Below are 26,365 nucleotides of genomic sequence, written 5' to 3' on the forward strand. Positions count from 1 at the left end.
CTGGCCGATGAGTCACGCGTTTTCCCTTCACCTGTGGTTGCTCTTGCAGACAGCTACCCTGTATCCGGGGGTCGTCTTTGGCATCTGCTTTGTCCTGAACTGTTTCATCTGGGGGAAACACTCCTCTGGAGCGGTAGGTGCCACCTTTGTCCTGGAGCCTGCTGGAGGGGGAGGAGGGCGAGCGGGCTGTCGGGGACCCGCTTAGTTTCACGGTATCTTCCTGAACGCGGGTGTCAGTGCCGTGGTTGACTGGAGAGCTGGTCTGGCCGCTGACTTCGGTCTCCAGGGCGGGTGAGCTGTCAGCCTCACTTCTGTGACTCCCGTGTGATTCCAGGTGCCTTTCCCTACCATGGTGGCCTTGCTCTGCATGTGGTTTGGGATCTCCTTGCCCTTGGTCTACCTGGGTTACTACTTTGGGTTTCGCAAACAGCCGTACGACAATCCCGTCCGGACCAATCAGATTCCCAGGCAGATCCCGGAGCAGAGGTGGTATATGAATAAATTTGTGGGGTGAGTGATGAGTGTCTAGGGAATACGGTGAGTTGAGCCCCCTCCCCTCGGTCTCCTGGGGCTGCTGAACATCGCCTCCGCTGGCCTCTGGACGCAGACGGACGGCAGATGTGTTTCCTTGAGCAATGCGGTGATATCGGAGGCAATCTTGACACTTTTGCTGTGGTATGACTGGCGCTTACGAGAGCCGTATGTGCTCGACAGTGGGAGCAGCTGGGCCATTTGCTGTGTGAAATTTATTCTAGTAATCGGGAGCTGTGGAGCTTTTGCTGGGAGTGCTCTGTGTGCTTACAGGGGACTTTTCATGGCCAGACAGTTGTATTGTGCTGCTTATGATTTTTTCTTTCTCGCTCTGTAGGATTCTCATGGCTGGTATTCTGCCTTTTGGAGCTATGTTCATTGAACTGTTCTTCATTTTCAGTGTAAGCATTTAACCCACTTTGCTCCTGAATAGGATTCCCCTCGTGCCAAAGCTGTTGAAAGGGAGGGGGCTTCCAGGAGCCGCCTCCTGTTCCTGCAGGTACCGAAGGGGCGAGCAGGCTCCCTCCAGGCCCTTCGGTGGGGTTTCCAGGGAGCGCTGGGCTGCAGGTCTCGTCTGACTGTCCTCGTCCTCCTGCCGAAGACACCTGGAGATGTCCGTGGGACGCTCCTTGGTGATTTGATTTGAAGGATGGGGGTAAAGATGTTACCCGTAACGTTATGTCAGGGAGGGGTGCGGGTCGTAAGACCGCCGAGCCATTCCAGCTGCTGCCCGTTTTTCACTTTTTATGGACGGGGAGGAATTCGCTGTTCCCTTGCTGGGGAGATGGAGGGGAATGAACATGCTACCTCAGAGCTGTCTTTGGGCGCCTTTTTGCAGCTGATTCCTCTGAAGTAACATTGTGAAATGCGTTAGGTCTGCGGTTTCATCTACAGGAGGCTGAGGGGCTCCTTGTTCTTCCCTGGGTTAGCTGCTAGAAGTTGATCTCCCGTTCGCTGGTTGATCACACTAGCACGGAAACAAATTTCTGCTGTGTCTTTGTTTCAGGCGATCTGGGAGAACCAGTTCTATTACCTCTTTGGCTTTCTCTTCCTGGTGTTTATAATCCTGGTGGTGTCGTGCTCCCAAATCAGCATTGTCATGGTGTACTTCCAGCTTTGTGCTGAGGTGAGCTCTCCGTGTTTCAGCGTCGGTAGCTCAGGGTACTTGCTCCTGGAAAAGCACAGGTCACGTTATTGCTGCTGCTCAGCAGAAATCTCGTGTGGCCCGGCTTCACGGGTGTGATTGCTCTTAACGCCTCTTGACTTCAAGGGGAATTGAAGCTGCTTGATTATCTGCTAGGCTGGGAACTGTGGTTTCCTACCAGAAATTATGCTGGGAGCAGGGCGTTTTGAGCTGACATCTCTTCCCAAAGAAACTATTTCATTCCGTCCACATACAAAACGAAATGCAGGGCCAGAGGTGAGCCGTGTTCTTGGGCAGCAGGCGCTGTGATACCGACCTGGCTTTGCGTCACCCTCGGCTTTTCATCCTCTTTGTTTGGAAACACTTCTGTGCCAAAACAGCTCCCCAGCCCCAAACTGTGGTTTTCCTTTGAAGGAGAATGGGGGGTGGTCTCCCTGTCCCAAAGGGTCACAGCTCCCGGGAGACAGTGAGACAGGAGAAGGAAGCCTGGGGGATAATGAGGCTTTTTACCCTCTCAGGATTACCGCTGGTGGTGGAGGACCTTCCTGGTGTCCGGGGGATCTGCCTTCTATGTGCTGATCTATGCCATCTTCTACTTCGTGAACAAGGTATTGTTATTCCTCTTGCATGAAAGCGCCGCCTTTCTGGAGGAGATTGTTGGCTTTGGGAAGGGAAGCGGTGGGACTGCCTAGTCCTCGCCTGTCCCCCTGCCAGCCTGCGGCAGCTCACCAGCCGTCGGCGCGAGCAGCCCTTCCGGAGGGCAGGGAAGGCCGTGAGTGCCCGAGGTCCCCGCCTGCGTTACCTGTGCGGAGCGGTGTTCCCGAACCCCGCCTCGCGGGGGTTCTCTTTTCAGCCAGACAAAAGCGAAGCGAGCGGAGGGTTTCCTCCCCTTGCAGAGGGCACTGGGTGGTTTGGGGAGCTGACTCGTTACCCCCTGCTTGATTCTGCTTGTTTTTTCCTCTTCTTCTGTTTTAGCTGGATATTGTCGAGTTCATTCCCTCCTTACTCTACTTTGGCTACACCGCCCTGATGGTCCTGTCCTTCTGGCTCCTCACTGGCACCATTGGCTTCTATGCAGCCTACATGTTTGTCCGGAAGATCTATGCCGCGGTGAAAATAGACTGAAGGTGCACAGACCCAGCGGAAAGCAGACGCCTCCGAATGCGTGTCCTCCTGGGAGCGAGGGGGACATCTCCCAGCTCTTCTAAGGAAACAAAATCCAGCGGGAGAGTGACAAGAGAAATAAATAACTCCTCGGTTTGGAATGTAACTTTGGCACAGTGTACATGGATTCTGGGCTACTTCTGGGGGGAAAAGGGGTCTGTAGATACCTTACATTTTAACTTTACTATCCTGTTCCATATTTGAGGGAGTTTTTTAGCAGAGAAATATCCCTCTGTATAAGTAAACCCCCTTTTTGCTAATTCATCCTTTTTTTTTTTTTTTATGTTGATGACGAATGGATTTGAGACAGCAGTGGAAACACTTGTGAAAATGTTTTCTTCCAGCCCCTAGGGTGCTCTAGGATTCAGGGAGACTCGTCAGACAAACACCAGACTGGGTTTCTTTCCTGCCTTCGTGTCTGCACAGAAGAGGGAGCTTGACTGTGGCAAAATAAAGGGAGCCTGAAGGCTCCCCCGGCGTGAGCCTGGCGTGCTCTGACCGCAGAAGTCCTGGCTTCGGCTTGTTTACAGTTTGATGGAGATGCCATTCGGAGCCTGGGAAGTGCAATGTCACCCTGAGGGAGCTCGAGAACTGCAGCCCTCGGCGTCGCTTCTCCCTCCCTCCGGCCTCGGAGAGCATGGGCCGCTTCGGCTGCCTCCGCCGGAGGGGCTGAGGGAGGGTGGGATTTCCTCCTTTCGGAAGGCGCAGCCGGCTGCAGCAGGACGCAGCGTTCTGGTGGAAGCGACGTGATCGCGCTGGTGCTCGAATGCAGGACTGGAAGGGCGCGCGAGGTAACTACGACGGTTTGTTCTGTCGACGGCTGTGCTCCAGCCGCGTGAGGAGACGGGCAGGCCGCCTGCCCGGGAACGCTGCCAGGGTTGCGCAGAGCCCTGCCGAGGGAGGGCTGCGCCGCCGCCGCTTTCGTGCCAAGCGATCTGATGCAGTATTGGGCCTGAGCTGCCGGAGGCGTCCGCAGGAGGGGCCGGGGCAGAGGGAATGGCCCCGAGGAGTTCCCCCGCCCAGGAGCGGGCTGCCTGCCTGCCTCTGCTCCAGCGGCTCTTGCCGCCCTCATCTCCTCCTCTTGGATTCTCTACCTCCAGGGAACAGAAAAAGCGTACGCCCCTGAGCTGTATTTTGTTCTTCTCCACAAACGGTCCAAGCCTCCGGGGTAGCCGCCGTGGGCTCTTCTGCAGCGGGCTCCTCTGTCTCCGTGGCTTGATGCCTCGATCAGCCCACGGGAAGCTCTTTCTGAAAGAGGCTAACGTTTTTTGTTTTGGTCCTTTCGATGATGTTTACCAGTAAAAAGGTTCCACGTTACAGCGAAGGCTCCCTCCATCCCCAGCCTAGCTGCATTCAGTCAGGGCTACAGGGGAGAGGTTTTTTAATGAGATCTATGAAAATTTTGCTCTTGCTTCTTCCCGCAGTAAGGTTTCCGAATGACCAGCTGCCACAGGCGACGCCGCCCGCAGCCCTCCCCGTTACCAGCACTGATGTGCACCCGTCAGGGCTTCGGGGTGTTTTTATCCCCGATTGCCATAGGTTTCCACCGGGTCCGCGCCAGGACCCGTGTCTCTTACCGATGGCCTCGCCCCCCGCGGGGAGCTGGCTTCCCAGGCGGCTCGGCTCCCCGGCACCGCGTCTTTCCAGCCTTGCTCCTTCAGCCGCCCGTCATGCCAAAGTCGAATCAGCCAGGAATCGCGGACGGGAGAAGGGAGGAGGGGATGCGCGAGCCAGCTGCGCTGTGGAGTCCTGCGTCAGTTCTGATTTGAGATCCCTCTCTGAGATTTTGGTTGATTTTTTTTTTTTTTTTTTATTTTATTTTCTGCCCCCGCCCCAGTGGAGAGGCTCAGCCAGCAGTGATTTCTCTCCCTTCCCCAAAGTGTTTTCTCTGTATTCTTTGTAATTTTTAATTAATGTATGTATTCTTTGTGTCCTATTGTAAATAAATCTGCCATTGTCCTGTTGTCCTGCTCTCCTGGGTTCTCTTAAGCCACCTCTTGCGATTTTCTTTTCCTAACGCTTAGCCCGTTGGACGCCCGCGTGGTCTTTGCCGTGTGGCTTCACTCAGGAGCAGAGCTTGGAATACACTGCGCGTTTCTCCGTGGTATTTTTCTCCCGGTGAACTTGGCTGAGCGGTGAGTTTCTCCCAGCGTGGCCTGTCCTCTACGCTGCCGTACGTTGTAATTCAAGCGCCGCCGGTCGAGGCGTTGGATGTGTTTCTTGCTGTACCGCTCTCACGCGCGGCACGGTAAGAGCGTGTAAGCAGCTCGGCTCTCGCGTGTGAAGTACGCGTAGCGCTGCCGGCCGGGGCGGCGGGGCTGTCGGGTGGCTGCCAGCCTGCGAGCGCTGGGCCAGTACCTGGTGCCTTAGAGCCACAGGGGCGAGAGTACAATGAAGGAGGGAGCTGCCCTTTCTGCGCCCCGGGCGGTGTCCGGAGGTGTGTGGGTGCCGTCGAGGCCGGACCTCGCTCGTCGGTGCCTTTCCCAGGCCTCGCGTGGTTTTGCTGGGGGGCTGTGGCAGGAGAGCGGCAAGCGTCGGTTAACGATGCCGAGGGAGGGCTGGGGAGTTCACTGGTCTGGTGACGTTTTGCCCAGCAGAGCGCTGGATGCGCGCGGCCGCGGCCGGTAACGGGTTACAGGGATGCCAGCGTTGGGGGCTGCTGAACGTCCGTGACCCTGATGGGCTGCCGAGACCAGAGCAGGCGAATACCTTAACCGAAGCTCAGGCATCGCCGGAATAGTCCCTTCTCCCCTCGAAAAGGCAGAGGGAGGCTTCAGCTCCACCGGCAGGACAATCGGCGCTGAGCTCGTTTTTCATTTTCAGGCGGACCGGAGAAGCGGTGCCGCCGGAGCCGTGTCCTGTGGCCGCCCTCCGCTCCGGGGGAAGGCACCGCTGAGGGAACGGCGCGCGTTGCCGGTGGCTGCGTTGGGAATGAAAACGAGCTCGCACCCAGAAAAGGGCCTGAACGCTGAAAATGCTTCTCGGCTTTTAAACCGTGCTCTGAAGAGCGACTCGCGGCAGGGCAGGGTGCTCTTCGCCCTTTGTCGTCTCTGTCAAAACGCTGCTGCGCCCGGTGGTTGCTTAAGCTGCAAGGTTTGGTCCCGGTTCTGCAGCCTTCGTGCAAGGCGCGGTGCTGGGGAGCTGGGCGCGTCGGGGCCCGGGCTGTACCCGTCTGAAGCGCCTCCGCGCGGACCGGTGATTTTGGTGAAACCAAGCGACCAGAACGTCCTGCCTAACGACCGTTGCCCTCCTTGCCGGGAGCTAACGGCGTCGGCTGCCGCCACGTCCCCGGCCGGGGCCGCCGCCTCTTCTGGGTCTGATTCTTTGCTTGAAAGAAGCTGCGGCGCCTGCGTGGGTTCCCGCAAGGAGCTGGGGCCTTGCCGCGCCTTGCCAGGCTGTCTTTACTTAAACCCAAACAAACCCAAAACCCCATTCCCCTCCAAGAAGACAGCCAGGGCCGATAATTCAAGTGCTTTTAATAAACAACTTCGTTATAAAAAATGCTTTCAATTTGAACTTAATTTTGCAAGACAACGAAAGAGCTGATTTTAGTGATGAACTGTACATTTCCTAACGGCACTTAATCTTTTTACAGTTTAAAAACCTTGTTTACAGCCCCCAACACACTCCGTTCAAAGAGGTCATTCACCGTGTGTAAAAGTGCTAGAAAGTTTCTTTTCAGAAAACCAGCTGAGCTTTGACAACGGGAAGGTTCTGGCTCGGGCAGCGGGAGCCGCAGGAGCGGGGCCAGGCCCGGGGCCGCCCGGCGCAGGAGAGCCCGACCGCCGCCGGAGACGCCGCAGCTTCTCCCGCCAGCTCCCAAGCCTCTCCCTTACGATGGACGTCTGGCGGCTGCCGTCAGCCGCTCCCGCGATGGACGGCGGAGCTCGTGCCGGGGCAGCCCTGCCCGCCCGGGTTCTCAGCGTGGCTCCTGGCTGCCAAGGCCACGCAGCAGCTTTTCCTCCAGCAGCGGGGTCGGAGCTCGGCTGCTCCCGGGGCCGAGCCTTCGCAGGTTCCCTCTCGCAACCACCCGGTCGTCAGACCACCCCGAAGGCAGCCATCGCTGGTCTTTTGTTCAATATCCGTGTTTAAGGAAAATACTGGTGCAAATGTTACAAAACCACCTTTCTAAAAATAGTTTCTAGATATTAGGGCTCACGAGAGGGGAAAACCCAACAACAGTCAAGGCTGAGGCACTCGGTAGGGCCAGGAGAAGCCCTAACTCAGGACGGGCCTCTAGCCGCCGTTACGGGGCTGCCCGTCGCCGCTCCCCGCCCAGTGCGCGGGCCTGCGCGCCGTCTTCGGCTGCACCTCGCAGCTGGGCGTGCCGGCGAGTCCTGCAAGCAGACGCAGACGTGTTCCCTTCGGGTGCAAGGCGCCGAACCGCAGAGGAACCCGGGGCAGGCGCCGGTACGGGACCCGTTCACCGCAGCAGCCAGGAGCCCTGTGCCGAGGCACCGATGCCGGAGCTGGCCCCGTCCCGCAGGCTTCCCGCAGCGCCGGCTCTCGGCGCCTTCTGTGTCAGAGCTGGGCTCCGCTTGCACGGCAGTGTCACAGACCGACGCGGTACGTGGAACTGGTGAGAATGAAGGCGGCGATAGCTGTTAAAATGAGGGGCGGTTGGCTTTTAACGAGACGCTTTCATGTTGAGGATTGTTCCCCCGCTGAAAACGAAGGGCTGACCTATTCAATAGGAAGTAAAAAAAAAAATTTATTCCAAATTTCCTATTCTCTATTTTCCGCGAGGCCTTTAACTGTCCTCGTCGCCGTGATCTCCCCAGGCGGAGAGGCGACCTCCAAGTCAGGGCCGCTCCTTGTGCCGGGCACCGGTGGGAAGGGCTGCGGCCGTCCTCGCGTCGGCTGCGAGCGCGCGGCGAGGGCGAGGCCCCCGTCTCTTCCCGCGGCCCTGCCCGTGCGCCTGAGAAATCGACGCGCTGCCGCCGGGGAAGCGGAGCTCAGCTCGCGGCGTAGGTTTGTGAGCAGCAGAATGGGAGCGGGTTTCTGGGCGTTGTTTTCTGATCACCAGCTCCATTTTTCGCTTGACCTGTTTCTGCGGCGGACTGAAGCGGTTCGTGGCGACGGCTCCGGGCACAGAGCAACGGGAGCCGGCTGAGGGGGTGCTCTGGGAGAAGACTCCTTACCTGGTGCTACGGAATGCTGAAACCTGCGGCAGGATTCCCAAAGGATCCCGGTTTTTCCCCAGAATGACGCAAGTACATCCCGGGGCGGGGAGAAGAGCGCGGAGGGGAGCCCGACGCGAGCGTGCAGCCATTGCGTGGCAGGGACGGCAGAACCCCGAGGAGTCGCTGCCACCGGAGGTGCGGCGGTGGCGGGGGACCGGCGAGGAAGGGGGAAGAGCGGTGCTCCAGGAGGCCGCGCCAGGAGCAACGGCGTTCCCCCGGGCAGCGCGCGGCTGCTTTGCAAGGGGGGCTCGGCATCGCTGGGGCCTGCTGGGTACAGAGGCCGAGAGGTGCCAGGGTCGGTGACGGGAGTGCCACCGCGGTGCCAGGATTGGTGACAGGAGTGCCACCTCAGTGCCACTGTGGTGCCAGAGTTGGTGACGGGAGTGCCACTGCGGTGCCAGGGTCGGTGACAGGAGTGCCACCTCAGTGCCACCGCAGTGCCAGGGTCGGTGGCGGGAGTGCCACCGCGGTGCCAGGGTCGGTGACAGGAGTGCCACCTCAGTGCCACCGCAGTGCCAGGGTCGGTGACAGGAGTGGTGCCAGGAGTGCCACAGGAGTGCCACCGCGGTGCCAGGGTTGGTGCCAGGAGTGCCACTGCAGTGCCACCACAGTGCCAGGGTCGGTGCCAGGAGTGCCACAGGAGTGCCACCGTAGTGCCACGGTTGGTGCCAGGAGTGCCACTGCGGTGCCAGGGTCGGTGACAGGAGTGCCACCGCAGTGCCACCGTGGTGCCAGGATTGGTGACGGGAGTGCCACCTCAGTGCCACCGCGGTGCCACCGCAGTCCGGCTTTCCCGAGTCCCGGCCCAGCAGACCAGGCTAAACCAAGCTGCCTTCTCCGCGCAGGTGCGCAGGGTCGTATTCAGCGCTTCAGGCGGCGAGAATTGGGAAAAATACAAGAACTAAGTTATGAAAAAGAAGCAAATTTTGGCTAAAGATGGAAACCCGGGAAGCTTTAAGGCAGCGGCTCTGTCCAGGCCATCCAGCCGCGTCGCTCTGGCGGCAGAATAGTGGCGGGGCGCGGGCAGGCGATTAACTCGGCAGAGGCACCCGAGGGCGAACTGAGGGAGCCTGAGCAACCAGGGCTGGGGGGCTAAGCGAGACGGTAGGGTGATGGGGAGAGCATCTTTGAAGATTTCTTTGTAAAAATTTTAATTGCAGGCCTCGGCGGGGTTATTCTTTCCAGAGAGCAAAGGCGAGGCAACGGCAGAGAAAGGAAATGGGGATTTTTCAGTGAACTGAACTGCAGGAACCCTTCCAAGCAGCTGCTATTCACCTGTCAGCAAGGAAGGAATTAAGGAACAAAGAGCTCAGCTCCCAACAAAAGTCCTGAAATCATCAACCTACCGGCGGGGAAAACGGGATTCCCCTTGAAGCGACGTTTTCCAACGCCGAGGCTGAAGAGCGGGCGCTGTTGGAGGCAGCTGAGCAGCGCCTGCCAAACTGCCGTACGTGGATCTTCCGTCAAGCGCCGCGCAGGGGAAGCGAAGGCGAGCGAACGCGTTGGTCCGTCACACAAAGGGGTTTTGCGCGAGCTGCAATCCCGTGGGAAGAAGATCTCGCACGGCTCTGGAGCTCTGAGCCCGGCGGGGCCTGGCCCGGTGAGTTAACCCTCCGCTGCCACCGGGACGGCTTAGGTGTTTTCTAGCACGCGAGCTGGAATCGCGCTCGTCTCCAGCGGGACATGGCGTCCTGGCCCTTCTGCGACTCGAGGGCCCCATTTCTAACCGCTGGCACGTTCCTGTCCTGGCCCGTCACAGACTCGTGCTCTAGGATTTTACACCTTAGCTGGCTGCACTGCGCCTGTGGGTCTTGAACCCTCCCCACCTCAGCCGCACTTTAAAACCTTGCTTTACTTAACTGACCCCTTCTGACCACTTATTTGCTGTCGTTGCTCCTCTTGGGCTCAACCCGATGCCACGTTTCCGATACAGATGTGCCTGGAATAAAGACAAACCTCCCACCGGGGCGGTTCGCAGGGCTCGCCCGCTGAAGCAGCCCTCCATTGAGCACTTCAAAAGCTCTGCGTCTTCAGCGGCTGCCTCGTACTGCGTTCGTGGGACAAGAGCGCGAGATGCGGCGTCACGTTCATTGCAGGCGAGTGTCAGCTCCGACTGGCTCCTCCTCCCCCTCACCTTGCCCTCCTACGGCCGGCGCGTGCCGGCGCGAATCTCGGCGCCTCTCCGCTGCCCTGCCTCGGTGTAAAGCCCAGCCGAGCTTGCGGTCTCCCGCAGTCACTGAGCCCCTGAAAACACCGCTTTAAAAACTCCTCTTTTCCATCAAAGGCACTTTGCGCCTCCCGCGATGGGTCATTCGTGTTTGTCCCGGCTGGCTCGCGGCGGTCCCGTGCCTGGAGCCCCTAACGCGCGGCCCTCGGCCAAAGGCCGCCGTAAGGAGCGGCAACGCTTGGTCCTGCGGCCATGGCCACCGATGCCGTGGGCCTGTTTCACACTCACCATCCTGCCCTGCAGGCTGCCGTGGCCTGCGTTAATAACGGAGAGAAAGCAGCACGTTGACTTCAACGTCCCTAAACCTTGATGTAAAACAAAAAAAAACCCAAAAAAACCCTTTCTGGGCTGAAACTCTTTTATTGACCTCACCTAACTAGCTAGCGGCTGCCGGTCCCCTATGCGCAAACGTCCTGCACACGGCCAACAGAGCGGTGTCCCGGGCTGTGCCGCAGCCGTCGCCCTCGCGGCGTGGTCGGTTTGCCAGCGCGTTTACCTACCGTCGCGTCGGCGGGAGCTTGTCGGAGCCGACTTCTGCCGAGTCTCCTAACAGCTCGGTGCGTAGGATCACGGAATCCTTTCGGTTGGAAAGGACCTTTAGGATCCTCGAGCCCAGCCGTTCACCCAGCGCTGCCAAGGCCGCCGCTGACCCACGTCCCCCACACCACATCCACCCGATTTTGGATCCGCCCTGCCCCGGGCAGCCTGCGCCGGGGCCGGACCGCCCTTTCCGTGAAGGAATTTTTCCTAATGTCCAACCTAAACCTCTCTGCTAAACACGCTTCCTGATGAACTGAGATTCCCAAACGGTGTAGCTTAGGTGCTCAGAGCTTTTTTTATGAACGGGTAAGCGTTGTTCGCTAACTAGCTTCAGGAAATAATTGTTTTGTGACTTGCGTACTTGGCATCTCACAGGGAAGCAGCCTCGCTCGCTTCAGCCGGGCTGACAGAACGCTGGCAGGTCCTAAGCCCCGCTGTGGAACGGGAACTTCAAATCCATTTCCCAGTGCAAATACCCGGTATCGGCTCCGGCGCGCCGCCTCCGGACACGCTCCCTTTGCTGGGGTGAACTCCCCGTCATTGACAAATGTTATTGCAATTCTGCTCGTTGGAACAGCTGTGAAAGCAAATCACACGTGCAAATAATAGCAAAATGAATTCCGTTTATTCTTTGACAGACTACTGGTAAGAAAAAGATGCCTGGCTCTAAGTTTAGCTACCACTGCTAAAGGAATTCCAGTGATGACGTCTGTTCAGAGTACAATGCAGGCAAAAAGCGAGAAAGGCGAATGTTCTGAAAGAAGAAGGGGTACGATGGCATTGCATAAATCCGATGACCCTCACTTGCAGTAAGTGATCAGTTCCCACTATTTATTTCTTTAAAAAAAAAAAAAATCCTCTCAGCTGAGGACGGGGATAAGGCTTGCATATCATCGGTAACGGTGCGAAACTTGAACTTGCCAAGAGCAAAGCAACGGAAGGCAGGCCTGAGGTATTCGGTGACGGTAAAGAGGAGACTAGCTGAAATGTCCCATTTACCTCGTCTGTGTTCGAGGACAAGAAGGCACTCGCTGAACTTCGAAAGGCAACATTTTACAGTGGAGAGAAGGAAGTACTGCATTTAACTCGGGGAGATCATGGCCACAGGAGATTGCTGAGGTAAATAAATCTTATATTACATTTTGATACAAAAGTATTATTTGCAGCATTGCTGGCTAACCTAAAACAACTGATCTATGTTTTGGAGAGTCAATGGATCACTAAACAGTCATTCTGGGAAGAATTACTAAACTAAATTAAAAATAAAATTCTTGAGTAAACTGGAAGGGGACAAGCCTATGAACGGACGAGGCACGGCTAACGTCACGCTGTGGGATCGGTGGCTCGGCAGAAGGTACTATGCATCGACTGAAACGGATGTGCTCCGGGGAGACGAGGGGGACAGCATCTGGCTTCGCTGAAGGAGCTGAGATAACAGAGCAGAGGTAGATTTTGCATTTTCTAGATTGAGGGAGAACAACATTGACAGATTTCCTGGTTGATATTGGCCTACAACGGTTCCTCCGGGCCGAGGTACGGGATCTGCGTGTCTATATTCATAAACATGCGCCAAGGTACAGCGAGATCGACCTCCACGCGTCACCGTCTGCAGTACGAGTGCCCAGGACAACGAGAGCGGGAGATGGCGCAGATGCTCAGTGACACCGGCGGCTGGCTGCCACTTCACAGCGTAACCCTTCCGCCCCCAGCGGGCAGACAGTCCGCGGAAGAATTTAAGAGGTGAGGCAGGGAGCAGGGGAAGCAGGGCTTGAACTTCAGGAGACAAGGCTCGAGAAGGAAAGAACAGAAAGGCCAGGGGAACCAAATCCTAAGTGAAAGGGTGACTGCGGGCCCAAACCCTCAGCGTTTGAGAACGATTAGTGTTGGGGAAAACGCTTCAAATACGCTGGTAGAGCGTAGGTGAAGCTGGGACCAATTTTTTCGTCCCGATTCCTGGATGCCATCACCCTAGGACAGAGGTAAAAATATCTCTCTTGAGACTGCTTCATGGAGAGGCAAAAGGGTACTGACCTCACGGAACTGTTGTGGTAAAAAAATCAGAAACTCGTACTCTGTTCCTCATCTCCGGGGAGCCCCCGGCGCGGGGCCCTGCAGCCCGACCTCGGCCACGCTGGGAGGACAGCGCGCGGTGCCGCCGGCCCCAGCGCCTAACCTAGCTTCTTCACATGCTTTGGTTTCCGGAACAGAGGCACGATCTGTTTGCCTGTGGGAGATATTTCAAAGGGCTCTATCCATACACCACGAAAACGAGCTAAGTTGTGAGAGCTGCTCCATCCCCTCGACACGCGGATAGCCAGAGAGAAAACGCGGGAAGCTGCTGCCTACGGCGGCAGAGGCTGAAGTGGTCCAAAAGCAGTGTATTTCCCCATGGGGGAAGAACATGATAAGTGAAGAGAAATCAGTGCAACCTGACTTCGTCGTGTAAACAGTGTTCTAGCTACACCAGATACAAACCCAGTGTATTCTGGTGCCTCCTATTATCGTAATGGCAGGAACTGATTTGTGTTGTGTAAACAATGTTCACTGTAACGAGTTTAACCTAATGGCTCCCCAAAGAAGAATGAGGTGATGTCTCTGAATTCACTATGTAAACGGTCTTGTTGCTTAACACTGATGTGGAGTAAGCTGTGTTCGGCGGAGTAAGCTGTATTAGGTGACGGGACGAGAGGTAGTGGGGAAGGACAGCCTCTTCCCCGTTGGCTTCATACAGAGCGGGTATCCTGACTTCTCCTCCTTCTCCGTGTGGAGGCGTTGGCTGTTTTGCCAGAATTGCAGTGTGATAACATGAAATGGAAGCTGGACTCTTCAAAAGTTTAGCCCAAGATGAAAGAGTCTCAACTCCTTCTCAGGGACAGTCCCTTCCCGAAGAGGAACATAGCTCCAGGATCTCGGGGAAGGTCAGTGCTAAGCGCGGCTCCTGATTCACAGATTAAAAATTAGATAAAATATATCCAGTCTATTAGCTGAAATCTTTTCGCTGTACAGGACTGGGACTTGCACGGGGATATCTGCTGGTCCAGTCTACAAGTGCTCCCTCCAGAGATCAGAAACCTCCTGTCTGAAACAGCTTTGCAAAGCTTTCACACCCCAAAGGGAAGGAAGAGTTGTGCGTTTTTAAGGCTCTCCGCAAAAGGGTGACCGAAAGATCTGTTCTCCAGTGCGATTTTCAGCTTATTGGAATGCCTGGTGGAAACGCGGCAGCGTGGTTGTGCTCAAGCTGGAGGTGAAGACAGGGGGCAACGAATGGAGGGGCCCAAAGTTCAGCGAGGCCCCAGCTCCAGGGGATTCTTGAGGTTGGTGTTGCAAAGTGGTAAGCAGTGGCTGTGTCTCCCCCTGTGAGTAGCCCATGACCAATCCCCCCGATGATACAGGTGGATTGCAAGGAGGAAGATTTAGGGGGAGGAAGCCAAGGAGATGAGAGAAGTCCATGTTAGCAGCACAGAGAGCCTCTGAAAGGTTAGCAGGGCTCTTGGAAAGCAAAGCCTCATCCAGGGGGGGTGGCTGAGGCGAAGAGGACTGAGGCTCACCAGATGAGAGAGACAGGCTGCCAGGGAAGTCTGACAAAAAGCTGTCCACCTCTACTTTGGGTAGTTTCTCAGGCAAATATGAGGTAGATCCAAGCTGATACTTTGGAGGAGGTTGCGGTGGGGAGGAGATGGGAGAGGACGACTCCAGAGGATAGCTCATTCCCATTGGAAGAGAATTAGGAACCAAAGAATGGGGCATCCCTGAGCTTGGCATGGTTTGGAGATGCGTGCTGTACATGCCCACAGGCAACATGCCAGGGAAGCTCTTACCCCCTATCATGTCTCTGGATGCCATACACAGGACGGGACTCAGCTCCTCCTTCACTGCGACAGAGGAGCTGCAGCTTAGGAGACCCAGCATGTCCACTGGCTCTGTCTTAATCTTCAGCAGTTCCTGGGAGTGGCTTTTCTTCATGTGCCTGGTCAGATGATCTTTCCGCCCAAACCTCTGAGCACAGTACTGGCACAAGAAGTCCTTCCGCCCCGTGTGCACGACCAAGTGTCTCCGCACGTCTTTCCGGGTGTAGAAGCGCCTATCACAGTGGTCGCACGGATGCTTCTTTTCCTTCGCTCCACCAGAAGCCCGCCTGGAATGAGCTTTGAGGTGCTCCAGCAGGACCTGGGTGCTTTCAAACGTCTGGAGGCATACCTTGCAGCTGAGGTCGCCGCTGGCAGCTGCGTGCATGGCCAGATGTCGCCTGAAGCCGAGTTTTGTGTTGTAGTTCTTGCCGCACTCGGGACAGTGGAGGGCCTCCTTGTTGGGATCGTGGGTCTGGAGGTGGTTGCGGAGGTGATCTTTCCGGTGAAACATCTTCTCGCAGTACATACACTGATGAGGCTTCTGAGCAGAGTGCGTGGCCATATGCCTTTTGGGAGAAAAGCAGGACAGTTTAGACTAGCGTCCAACCCCTAAGAGAACACACGCTACTTTTTCAAAACTTGCCTCGTGTTCTACGCTTTATGCCACAGAAATCCCAGCGGCGTTTTACCGCCACTAAAGGACGCTGCCCTGGCAGCCTGGGCAGCAGGGACTCTCCAGGCACAGAAGCACATTTCAAGCAACAGTTACAGAGTCTGTCTCAGCAGTGCCCGTCCGCCCTAGAGCGCATCGCCTCCGCACGGGTATACTTCAGTCGTCTACTCAGCTCCTGTTCTCTCTGTTGAGGCTATCAGAGGGGGACATGACAAAGAAAACCTTGGCAGTTTGTGACAAGAAATGCTTGTCTGCTGGTGAGACGGCTTCGTTTCATCAGGAGGCATCAGACTGTGGCAATGTCTGCTGACCGCCACTGTGGACTGATTTCACCTTGGTATCTTACACTCTCTGACACTGTGGTTCATCTAGTTTCAAGTTCCTAGTGATCGTATCATTTAATTATTCTCTGCTATATTTCCATACCTAAATAGGAACTCTACTTCTTCATGCTAGAACAATGGCTGCCATAGAAACATTCTTGTGACTAAAGTTAGAGGTAGGGCTTATGAAATGTGAATGCTGCTATTCTTGCTTTTCAATTTGTTTTTTAATCTGCAAACTTCACTTTCTGCTTCCATTTCCTCCTCAGTAAAACAGAAAACAGCTTGAGCTCAGGATAAGGTATTATCTGAGGTTCTCTGGAAGGTGCTTAAAGAGCTGCCAAGTATGGTAACGTCTGGGACTCAACTGCTTTGCAAGGTAAGAAGGGCATTCCCCCTCCTCCACCTTCTCAGAAATTCAAGCAAAAAAACATGACGGAGGGGTTTTCCCCTCTCTTCTGGCAGGGGAGCACTGTTGGGCAGAGGCACTCAGCAGTTACCTACCTATACAGCTTGTACTTAGAAGCAAAGGCTTTGCCACAGTGCAGCTGAGGGCAGTTGTAGGGTCTCTGCTCAGTATGAGAAAGCGTGTGAGTTCTCAGCTTGTCCACATTAGTGAAGGAGGTCTCCGATATTTCACATTGGCATTTTCCCTGACTTTCGGTCTCTTCACCTCTTGATCTGGGGACTAATTTCCAGCCTGTCTCTTCCTCCTCCTGCTTTGCATCTTGAATCCAGTTGGGAACACTGGGAAAAAATGCCGTCATGGCAGGTCTAGTGGAACATGGCCATGTCAAGCAGAACTCAAGCCTGCGGGCGCCTCGCCGTGATCTTGTCCCGGTGCAGTTTTCAGCTGGAACCCTCTGTGACCAAACCGCTTTAATAGCAAAACATCTTCACCTGAAATCACAGGAGGGCTGGTGTTAAGACACTCCAGTTTTCACCCGTGCACACAAACACACGTCAGCCTTCAACAAGCATTACAAACATGTGAACACACACGTCCACAGACATGGGAAACTCCCGTCTCCAGAATGCTTCATTCTTTTCTCCCTTAACCCCTGTTACCTGAACAAAATTATGTTAAACTCTTTCTGAATTCCATTTTTGCAACTATCGGGAGCCAGTGTTACCTGTTACACGCATTTGCTCCTGAAATATTGCAGACGGGTGTCTCTTTGTAGCTCTAAATACCTCACCTTTCCCCGTGTGTTTTGTGGATCGCTTCTCATCCCCTTTTTTCATGTTCTTCATAGTCTGTTCTCACTTGCTCTGGATCTTTGCTTACATGGAATTCCCTTCTAGAGCTTCTCAGAGAAACAAAGGTTCTCTGTATTTTTTTTCATCCCCTCTGCTACCACCCTGGTGCGCCAGTAAGACCACCTCCTAGCAAACCAGTCTGAGTTACCGCACATGGGTCAACAGGGCTGAGGAAGAAAACTTGCTATTATCAGCCACATCACACCTTTTTCAGGAAGGCAACAGATGCTGCTTCTCTTCAGGGTGTGATTAGTCATTGTGTTTTCACTTTTCTAATGTGGGGCAGATTCTGCCTCTCTGGATTAGCAAGTTTTCTACAGTAATGAGCAATTTTTAATTTTTTTTTTCTTTTACGCTCTCATCCATTGATAATGGAAGCTCAAACTGTTTCCTGTTCAACAAAATATACCTCCTGTATGCTCTGCTGGCTTTCACGTTGATGAAAATCTACATTAATCTCTCTTAGCATGTTGTTCTCGAGTCACGTTTGTCTTGTTGGTAAAGTACTGCATTTCTATATGGTGCTACCAACGTCTGAACTGGTAAGCAGTTAGCTGAAATAAAAACCTCAGAAAAGATGCCTTTCCCTGAATGTAGCTGCCTGAGAAACTCTTCTCAAAATAGCATCAAACCCTCAAGCTCTTTCTCACTCCATGATTGCTTCAGAGGGAGGAACTTCCTGCCTGCACATCAACACGAGTGCCAGTTGTGGGCAGGATGTGCAACTACGAGGGAACTAACCAACCCCCATTAAGAAAGTGCACCACTGAACGTTATGAATAGCTGAAATAACAATAACTGTAACTACACCGTCACTCACAACGCCATGAATGGTTCCCTCAGGATGGAAAACACCGGGAAACGGGACGGCTCCAAGAAAATGTGTCACTACGAGGTCTGGAAAGGTCCAGTAAGAACAGAATTCAGTTCTGTGCGGGCGGAATCTGCTCAGGCAGAGCAGAACAATAAGGGACCAGAACGGCTGAGGTGCCACTTCGGTACAACCCAGCGGGACGTGACGGCCGCTCCTACCCCTCAGGGTGCGGGAGTCCTGCGGTTCAGCGCAGCCTTCCTTTGGAGGTGTCTAAGACCATGAATATTTCGCCTCTGTACGAGAGGTGTGCCGGAAAAGATAAATGTTCTCTACCTCCTGCTTCAGAGCTGTGCACACGTTCCGGGAGCCTCTGCCACTTTCGCCAGGTGGTTGCTTCTTTCCCTCTGAACAAGCTCAGCCATCTGTGCCAGTTTCAAAGCTACCTGAAAGAAGACAGAGTTTGAATTTTGCTGTCTTTCATAGCAAGGTGCATAAACTATCTATCGCCTTCAGAGCAGAAACCCAAATACAAATGAGTTAAGACATGATAACTTCTGTAATTGATTATTGTAAAATTTCATCAACTGTCCTTTAAAACGTTAAGGTTCTAGCAAGAAAAAGGACTCTACCTATTTGGGTCTATTTCTAAGTCTAAATGCATGTGGTAGGACACTGACAGCTGCGGAGTAAGAGGGGGAAAACAAGATGAGGGTCCGGCACGGTATCAGTGAAACACGGTAGCAGCGGAAGGTCAACAACAGAGTTCACGCTTGGCTACGAAACTCTCTGCCTGAGCTATATGTTTACATTTTTAAAAACTCAGTTAGTTTCCTTAGTAACATTTCCCCAAAGAACGTTTCCAAAGTGCTCCCTGTTCACTATAACTCGGTAGCCACCAGAGAGGAAACAGTCGCCGCTGCCTGGAAACACTTCACCTACACTTGTTCAGAGAACATCTTGTACATCACCGCCTTTGCACCAGCACAGGGAAACCTCCGTACCTTGGAAAGTTTTGCACTGCTGCTGGAGAAATATGGCTAGCCTATGCAGCTCCAGAAATCTCAGACAACTCGGTTACAGAAAACCCCCATCGCCAGAGGAATCTTCCTCTGCTTCAGTTCTACAGAGGTTAAGAGGTTGGCAGGGTGAACACAGAGCTGGAAAAACACAGGATCCACCTGAGAGCTGGATCGCCACTGGCTGCCAACTTAAATGAAAGATTTCATTACTACAGTCATCAGGTTCATGCAAATTCAAGCTAGAAGAGCTCATGTAAGCTGAGCGTACGCTATGTATGAGAGTCCAGCCACTTGTCATTGCACGGAAAGCAATGAGGTATGTCTGAGTTGGTACATAGCACAAAAAAGCTCTCGGGCTTCACAGAAAGTCCCTGGGATAGAGTCCGCCCCCTGCTTCGACAGTTTGTCCCACTGTTTGATCCTTCTCAAAGTACGGTTCAATGATTTCAGCATTTCTGCACCGCTTTTGCCCCTCGAAGTCACTCCTGTGACAGGGAGCACCGATCCTTGGCTGTGCAGGAAAGCCTTCTGACCTCGGCTGGGAACCAGACCGGGGAACTGCCCAGGTTAAAAATAATCAGGAAAAAATAAAAAGGAGCCTGGATGAGTTCTCTGACCGGACCAACAGCAAGGCTGTGCTGATCCGGCTGGAGCGGGTAGGCAGCAGCAGCGGGAGGCAGGGACGTGGGGCCTGGCAGGCTGCCTGAGCAGCCCCGGGGCTGCGGAGCTGCCCTTTCTCTTTTCTAACGGGCATCTCTTGTGTCTGACTTGTATTTGTCTGTCCTTGGCTTCTACCTGCAGAGTCCCGCCACGCCTCCGCTACGGAGCTGCTCCACTACCGTCCCTTTTCTTCCTGCAGGGACAGAGAAGTTGGCCTAGGGACTCCTGCGTCCCCCCAGTCCGCACCACCCGCTTCTGCGCCGCACTCGCCCGTCTGATTTACAGCCGCACGCTGCTGTGGCTGAGGGAACTCACCCAGCTGAAAAACAACTTCTTTTAAAATTTGTCCTCCCCCCGCCAGATCAGTCCCCCACTCAGGTTTGCTAAGCTATTGTTAAGTTGTTAAAGCTTAAACTTGCTCAAGCGGAAGGTACCAGCTACGTGGCAGAAAGCAGAGGCCAGGATCGGCGGTGGGCACCCAGCCTCAGCCCGGGGTCGTGCCTCAAACCCAGCCTCCGCAGCGATCCCAGCTGCGGCGTCAGGCCTGGCACGCAGGCATTTATTGACTTTCCTGCACGATGACCAGTGACCGCAACACCTTAAACTGCCACAGCAACGTCCCCCGGCGCGGGTCTGGCAAAGCCCCCACACAGTGTAACGAAATCACCCCCTACTTCTTGTTACGGTGTTCTAATCGAGTCCAGCTCCTGACTGCAAGGCTCTGCTTCCAGACCTCGGATCCTCTGCTGTTTTCCAATATCAGGTTTTTAATTATACGGGAGAAAAAAAGCGGATACCAGACCTCGATGCCGTACTTCAGTACCAGCCGTGCCAATGCCGCGCCTGGATGTGAAAACCACTCTCCTCCCTCCCTACGCATCTTGCATTCACCCTTTTTTTTCACAGTTTTCCTGCAGTCGCCCACACCAACTCACGTGTCATTATGATTCCCCGATTTCCCCTACGAAAACCGTTATTTCCTTGCAGTGACTGACTTTGGCCGTTCCTAGGTTTTTACATCCAAACAGGCTCATTTTTTCTAGTTGAGCTGCTCAGGCCTCAGTGTCAGTTTTCCCCCGCTCGATCACTTACAGATTTTGGAAAAAAACTCTACATAAAGTTTTCATTTACATCTTAAAGCCCAGGGAAAAGCTGCTACACCTTTCCCATAGGATGGACCCAGACGATTTTTTTTTTTTTCCCCCCCATCTGAAAAATCACTATTTTCACTTTCCGCTTCCCTGACGTGACATAAGCCAGGATTTTTTAAAAGCCCAAATCCCTTCCCTGCACCACCGGGAAAGCCCCAAACACCAACATGGCTCCGGGGTCCAAAAAATCCCGCTTTTTTCACCCATCCAGCCCAGGCTGTGATAGTTGCAACAGGCGGAGCTGTCGGGGGGGGGGGGGGGGGGGAGTTGCCCCTCCGCCGTTTGTACCGGGAGATAAACGGGAGCCCCGCGCCCCCGGGGATGCGGCCGGGCCGCTGCCAGCGGGACCACACGTTCCCCCCCCCCCCCCCCCGTTACCATGGCGCAGCCCTGAGGGGAGGGAGGGGGAGAGGCGGGCCCGGCCTACGCCCCCCCGCCGCCTTCCTCCTCCTCACACGCCCCCCTCTCCCCTGAGGGGACCCCGCCGCCGAGGGGAGGGGGCCGCCGTGACGCCGCCCCTCGCCCCCCTTCCTTCCCCGCCTCCCCGCACTCACCCCGTTCCCCCGGGCCCCGCCAAGCGCGGCTCCGGCCCAGGCCCCGGCGGCCCCATTGTGCGGGGCATTATGGGAGTGACGTCCTGCTCCCGTTTCCGCTCCGATCGTGCTGGAGAGGCCGTTCCGGCGGGGCCCCGGGGCATGCCGGGATAGGGCCGCCTCTCCCTCACCTCCGCCGAGCCGCCATGGCGGCACCGCCGCTCCTCCTCCTCCTCCTGGTCATGGCATCGGCAGGCGGCGCGGTGCCGGCCTGGGACGCGGCCGGTTACCTCCTCTACTGCCCCTGCATGGGTGAGGCCCTGCCGCCGCGGAGCTTCCCCCCCGCCCCCGGTGGAGGCCCCGGCTGAGCCCCGCTCTCGCCCCTCTTGCAGGCCGGTTCGGGAACCAGGCCGAGCACTTTCTGGGCGCCCTGGCCTTCGCCCGCGCCCTCAACCGGACCCTGGCCGTGCCGCCGTGGATCGAGTACCGCCACCACCGCCCGCCCTACACCAACGTGAGCCCGCGGGGCCGGGCGGGGAGCGGGGAGGGGGCGGCGGGCTGGGCCGCGGCCTCTCCCCGGGGGTGAGGCGAGGGCCCCGGGGGCTCTGTGTGCCGCTGCCCCGGGAGTGAGGCCAGCCCTGTCGTCCCCAGCTGCACGTTCCCTACGCGGAGCACTTCAGGCTGGAGCCGCTGCTGCGCTACCACCGTGTTATCAGCATGGAGGACTTCATGGAGAAGCTGGCGCCCCTTCACTGGCCTCCTGGCAAGCGAGTGGCTTACTGCTTCGAGGCGGCGGCTCAGAGAAGTGCCGACAAGAGCACTTGTCCCATGAAGGTGAGCTCCAAAGGGAACGACTGCCTCGTTCGGGTCACTGGTGATTTGCAAATTTAGGAGTTATCCACCCCACATCCCTCCGTGTGGCATTCCTTTCACCGCTTACCTCTGTGGCTTGCTGCGCCTTCCTGCTTTTCTTTGTCAGCAAGTGCTTGGGGTTCAGGGAGGTCCTTTGTGTCAGTAGGTTTTACCGGTTCAGACCTGATCGTGGCTGTAGGGAGATCTGTAACAACAAAGCTTACCTCCCGCTGGTCTCCGCGGTACAGTTGTCCAGCTGGTTTTAAAGCCACCTATTTTAAAGACGAGTTTGAGAGCCGTGGTGTTCTCCTGCTTTTTAGACAGCCTTTGCATTAGTTCTCGGTCAACTCTTCGATGCGTTTCACTCTCTCCTTCCTGCGGAGCTGATGGGTGACAGACAGGCTGTTGTATTCGCTCTGATTCTGCCTGTCACAGAAAAACTCTTCAACTTGGCGCCCCGGGGTCTCGCCAGGCCTGCCTTTCAGGCTCTGCCTGTGCGCTGAATGAACGCTCGTCTTTCCTTTGCAGGATGGAAATCCCTTTGGTCCCTTCTGGGATCAGTTCCAAGTGGATTTTGATAGGTCCGAGCTCTTCAAGGGAATCTCCTTCAGTTCCGCGTACAAGGACCACTGGATCCAAAGGTAGAGAGAAGATGGAAAAGTGCTGGCAGGTCGCTATAGAATAACTCAGGCAAACAGTTGCGCGAGTCGCTATGTAAAGCCTTTGCATTTTGGGGGAGAGATGGAAGTGGTTAGTTAGCAATATAATTAAAAACCTTAATGCTTTTTCCATTAAATATTCGCTGAGCACAATCTTCCCATGGGCAGTATTAGGTGTGAGCTGTCTTAGGCTGATTTGGTTTCTGACCCAGTGATATTTAGTTACGGTATTTATTGATTACCTATGTAATTATTCTTCAGAAAGCATGTGGTTCTCAGTTGCTGATCATGAGCTGTGTTTTGTTGGTTGCCTCATGTTTTCAGAGCCACTTCAGTCATATCGGTTTGGGCGACAGAATTGCTCTAGTCTGGGGTGAAAACGTAAGCTCTCGTTGCTTGGCAGCTCGTCGCTATGCGTATGAGATTCTTGTCTTTTGTCTGTCAAATAACACCAATTCGCTTGTTGCCAGGCCTGAGGTAAAACGCGGTCCCCGACTTTCGCTTCAATGTTCTGTTTGCGTGGCGAAATAGTTAAAATTCATCTTGGGTAAATGTGGAGCAACAGATGCCGTGTATTTCAGGGTGGTCGTAGTTTCCATTCTGACCTTCATGGTAGTCTTTGTGGAACACGATACGTGCAAGGGTATGCTATCTTTCGGTCTGCTGGGTTTTTTTCCGTAGGTTTTCACCATCTGAGCACCCTGTACTCGCCTTACCCGGAGCTCCGGCCCAGTTTCCAGTCTTAGAGGAGCACCGACCCCTCCAGAAGTACATCGTGTGGTCCGAGGAGATGGTGAAGAAAGGAGAAGCCTATATTCACTCTCTGCTGGTCAGGCCCTACGTAGGAATTCATCTGAGGATCGGCTCAGACTGGGTACGGTCGCCGTAGCCCGTGCGGTTGCTGTAGACGGGTGGTTGTCGCTCTGGGGTGGAAGCTGCCCCAAGAGGAGCTGTGCGTCTGGGGCGGCAGCCCGAACCCCGCCGGCATCCAGTAACTCGCTGTGTGTTGGCAATGCCGCTGGGATTCCTCTTTCAAACAGGCCGTAACGCTGCCGGCAGAGGCGGGGGACACGGCAGTGTTTTCCGCACTTGCCATTCAAACGTGATGTTTTCTCTTTTCTTCTTCCCATAGAAAAATGCCTGCAATATGTTAAAGGACGGGACGGCCGGGCCGCACTTCATGGCTTCGCCTCAGTGCGTGGGCTACGACCGAAGCGCCGCGGTCCCTCTCACCATGGACATGTGCCTGCCGGACCTCAGAGAGATCGAGCGTGCTCTCAAGCTCTGGGTGAAAAAGACAGAAGCTAAATCTGTTTATATCGCTACTGACTCGGAGCCCTACACAACGGAAATACAGCAGTTCTTCCAAGGAAAGGTAAGTCGTTCGGAAACCCGGTCTGGCAGGAGCGCTTTAATAAAAACCTTCCTTGGATTCTGGCCCGCTGCTGCCACGGCCAGCAGGCAGGCAGCACTGCGATACGTTATTCACGGACAAATATTGGCATCGCAAAGTAAATTTTGCTCATAGCAATAAAAATTATACTGTAAAACTCTGCCTTTCCTAGAGGTTGAAGAGCATTATCCCGCACGGTAGTAAATTTCTCCTTGAAAAAGGCTTCAATGAAATAAACCTAAGTGATTTTCAAAAATGTTTTGACATTTATCTATTCATAAATGAGTTACAGGGCACCTTAAGACAGAATCCACTCTTTTTGTTGTATGTTCCCATTTCTAATATTACGCCAAGGCGTTTGGATTGTAACGATGACTGGATTCCCTTGCTCCCTTGTTTCCCTGCAGATCAAGGTGGTCAGCCTGCAGCCAGAAGTGCCTCAGATTGATCTGTACGTTCTCGGCCAGGCCGATCACTTTATCGGGAACTGTGTCTCTTCATTTACTGCCTTTGTGAAAAGAGAGCGCGATGTGCACGGAAAACCCTCTTCGTTTTTTGGCATGGACCACCCACCAAGGTTACGGGATGAATTCTGACCAGAAGAGGAACAGGCTCCGTGGTTCTCAGGGCTCCGAGCTCGGTACCCTGCCGAGGGACCGCGCGGCGCTAGCAGCGTTCTCCTGCCCGCGGAGCGCGCTGCCCGGCTGCTGCGCGCCTGCCTCAGCCCTGTGGTACCCTCACAGTCGCTTCTAGCCCGTTCTGTCTGACTTCTCCTGTATTTCCAGCGTGAGGTCAGGCAGAAAAGAAATTTTAAGTCGTGTAGTTTATACGAAACTATGAACTATACGTAGTTTCTGAGATGTAGTTTGTGTAGCTCTCCATTCTCGCTCTTTGGGGTTCACCAGCAATCGTGACGGAGCAGCTGCTCAGATTTTCCCCTTCTCCACTTTTTTTTTTTTCTGTTAAATTTAAATTTTTACTTGGAGACGTTGTGAAGCTTCTTGTCCAAAACTGACCATAAGTTCTTTTTAAGTGCGAGTGTTGTCAGGAAGATCACGGTCCCTGGAAAGGGAGCGCAGGGCAAAGCTCAGGGCTGGGAATCGGCTCTGGGTTTTATCGAGTACCACTGTTGCCTTACTAGACCCACCTCACCTCAGTGCCTCCGTTTCCGTTCCCCTCTGAAAAGAGATTCCACTCCTGCCTCGCAGCGGTGCCGTGGGGCACCGGGATCTCCTCAGTGGTGCTAGAGAAGCGCGGCGGGGGCGCGTTTTAACGCGGCGGCTGCCTCTTCAGCCCGTCTGTATGGGCCTGGGGGGAAGGCGTTTGCAGGGATGCCGGCGGGAGATCCTTCGTAGCCAGGCGAGAGTTGGAGAGTGAGGGCTTGTAGCTCTGTAGCTGTCGCTGCCGGGCGGAGGTCTGCAGGAGGAACGGAACCGGCCTTGGGCTCGGGCTGTTGAAGTAGCCGTAGTGGGGTTGGTGTACGTCGTAGCTGGGTCTGTGGTGGTGGTTTCTGTTTTTTTGTTTGGTTTTGTGCTTTGTACAGTGACTCCGGCGACGACGGAACCCTTGGTGGGGGTGGCTCCCAGTGGAGATAACGGGAAAGTGTTCGCTGATGGGGAAGCAGCAGCGCAAAACCCCTTGGTTTGGCACTGGGAACGCCGATAATCCCGACGTGGTGAGGCACAACTTGACCAATGCCTTTTGGTGCTCCTCTGACTTTAATTTTTATTTTTATTTTTTTTTTTTTTGTCCAAAGACTGAGTGCAGAACTTGCTGTTCCTCTTTTACAAAAGCCGCCGAGGGGAGTTGGTGGTACCAGGGCTGGCTGCCTCCTGCGCCCTGCTGCGGTCTAAACCCAACGCTGGCTCGCAGCGCTCGGGGCTTTTTGGTGGTGGTGGGGTCGCTTTTGGTGGTGGGGTCGCTTTTGGTGGTGGGTCGTTTCCTCCTCGGAGGCAGTCCTGAGCGTTGAGGGAGCTTGGAGGCTCGAGGGAGCGAGCGCAGGAGGGCGGAAGGAGACGGTCCCCAGGCGCCCAGGACGCGGCTCGGGGTTCCTCGGCGCTGGCCCGCAGCCAGGCGCGGGCTGTGGTGGCTTGGGGCGGCCGGGCTCCCCGGGTTGCGGAGCGCGGGGGCCTTTCCGCAGGCGGCGGGAGGACGGTGTGTTAAGAGAATGTTGGGGTTTTTTTTAAAAAAAGGTATTTTTTTTGTAATAATAAACACTTGGTTTTGTATTCACTCGCGTTGCACCGCCATTCCTTCCTCCGCCGCCGTCTTCCCGGGGAGCGGGCGCCTTCCCCGTGGCCGAGCAGCGGCACGGCCTCCCCGCCTGGGGCAAAAACCGGGACTTTGGGGGCTCCGGGAGCGGGAGGTGGAGCGGGGCCGGGCCGCCAGGCC

The 26,365-nt window shown here is 55.1% G+C and overlaps 4 protein-coding genes across 16 annotated transcripts in view; 3 read left to right on the plus strand and 1 right to left on the minus strand.

Annotated features, from left to right (window-relative positions):
* Positions 1–4,803, plus strand: part of TM9SF4 (transmembrane 9 superfamily member 4) — a 17,487-nt gene extending 12,684 nt beyond the window's left edge. Inside the window, exons 13-19 of one of the 5 annotated variants that reach the window (XR_015702983.1) lie at positions 50–133; positions 335–510; positions 869–932; positions 1,538–1,657; positions 2,194–2,283; positions 2,651–2,994; positions 3,150–4,803. Coding sequence is in view for 1 of the 5 variants with exons in the window: in XM_087749985.1 (XP_087606111.1) it covers positions 50–133; positions 335–510; positions 869–932; positions 1,538–1,657; positions 2,194–2,283; positions 2,651–2,800 (684 nt within the window). In the remaining 4 variants the exon portion in view is untranslated. Of the gene's footprint in view, positions 1–49; positions 134–334; positions 511–868; positions 933–1,537; positions 1,658–2,193; positions 2,284–2,650 lie in introns of all 5 variants that reach the window. The other 4 variants (XR_015702984.1, XR_015702985.1, XR_015702986.1 and 1 more) reach the window with 4 other exon arrangements.
* On the minus strand, positions 4,634–21,175 carry PLAGL2 (PLAG1 like zinc finger 2). 9 transcript variants are annotated; one of them, XM_087749994.1, is made up of 6 exons: positions 21,092–21,175; positions 17,926–18,150; positions 17,714–17,790; positions 16,138–16,533; positions 11,789–15,203; positions 4,634–11,366 (listed from the first exon to the last, which is right to left on the minus strand). In XM_087749994.1, the coding sequence occupies exons 4-5, from the start codon at positions 16,398–16,400 to the stop codon at positions 13,982–13,984; spliced, it is 1,485 nt and encodes a 494-aa protein (XP_087606120.1). In that variant the 5' UTR covers positions 16,401–16,533; positions 17,714–17,790; positions 17,926–18,150; positions 21,092–21,175; the 3' UTR covers positions 4,634–11,366; positions 11,789–13,981. The 9 variants fall into 9 exon arrangements, with proteins under 9 accessions (XP_087606120.1, XP_087606115.1, XP_087606117.1 ...); XM_087749989.1 differs by having other exon boundaries at positions 4,634–10,503; positions 10,622–11,366; positions 17,714–18,150; XM_087749991.1 differs by having other exon boundaries at positions 4,634–7,522; positions 9,369–11,366; positions 17,714–18,150.
* LOC148056577 (uncharacterized) lies at positions 6,677–9,319 on the plus strand. Its single transcript, XM_087750326.1, has 4 exons — positions 6,677–6,728; positions 7,158–7,249; positions 8,054–8,867; positions 9,183–9,319. The coding sequence occupies exons 1-4, from the start codon at positions 6,677–6,679 to the stop codon at positions 9,317–9,319; spliced, it is 1,095 nt and encodes a 364-aa protein (XP_087606452.1).
* POFUT1 (protein O-fucosyltransferase 1) lies at positions 21,176–26,206 on the plus strand. Its single transcript, XM_087749997.1, has 7 exons — positions 21,176–21,382; positions 21,463–21,584; positions 21,722–21,904; positions 22,451–22,563; positions 23,263–23,455; positions 23,714–23,956; positions 24,382–26,206. Exons 1-7 carry the CDS (start codon positions 21,277–21,279, stop codon positions 24,568–24,570), a joined length of 1,149 nt encoding a protein of 382 aa, XP_087606123.1. The 5' UTR covers positions 21,176–21,276; the 3' UTR covers positions 24,571–26,206.
* The last annotated feature ends 159 nt before the right edge of the window (positions 26,207–26,365 follow it).

This window comes from Nipponia nippon, unplaced genomic scaffold, assembly GCF_047370975.1.
Source record: "Nipponia nippon isolate SJK-2023a ecotype South Korea unplaced genomic scaffold, ASM4737097v1 scaffold_13, whole genome shotgun sequence".
NCBI classification, from domain to species: domain Eukaryota; kingdom Metazoa; phylum Chordata; class Aves; order Pelecaniformes; family Threskiornithidae; genus Nipponia; species Nipponia nippon.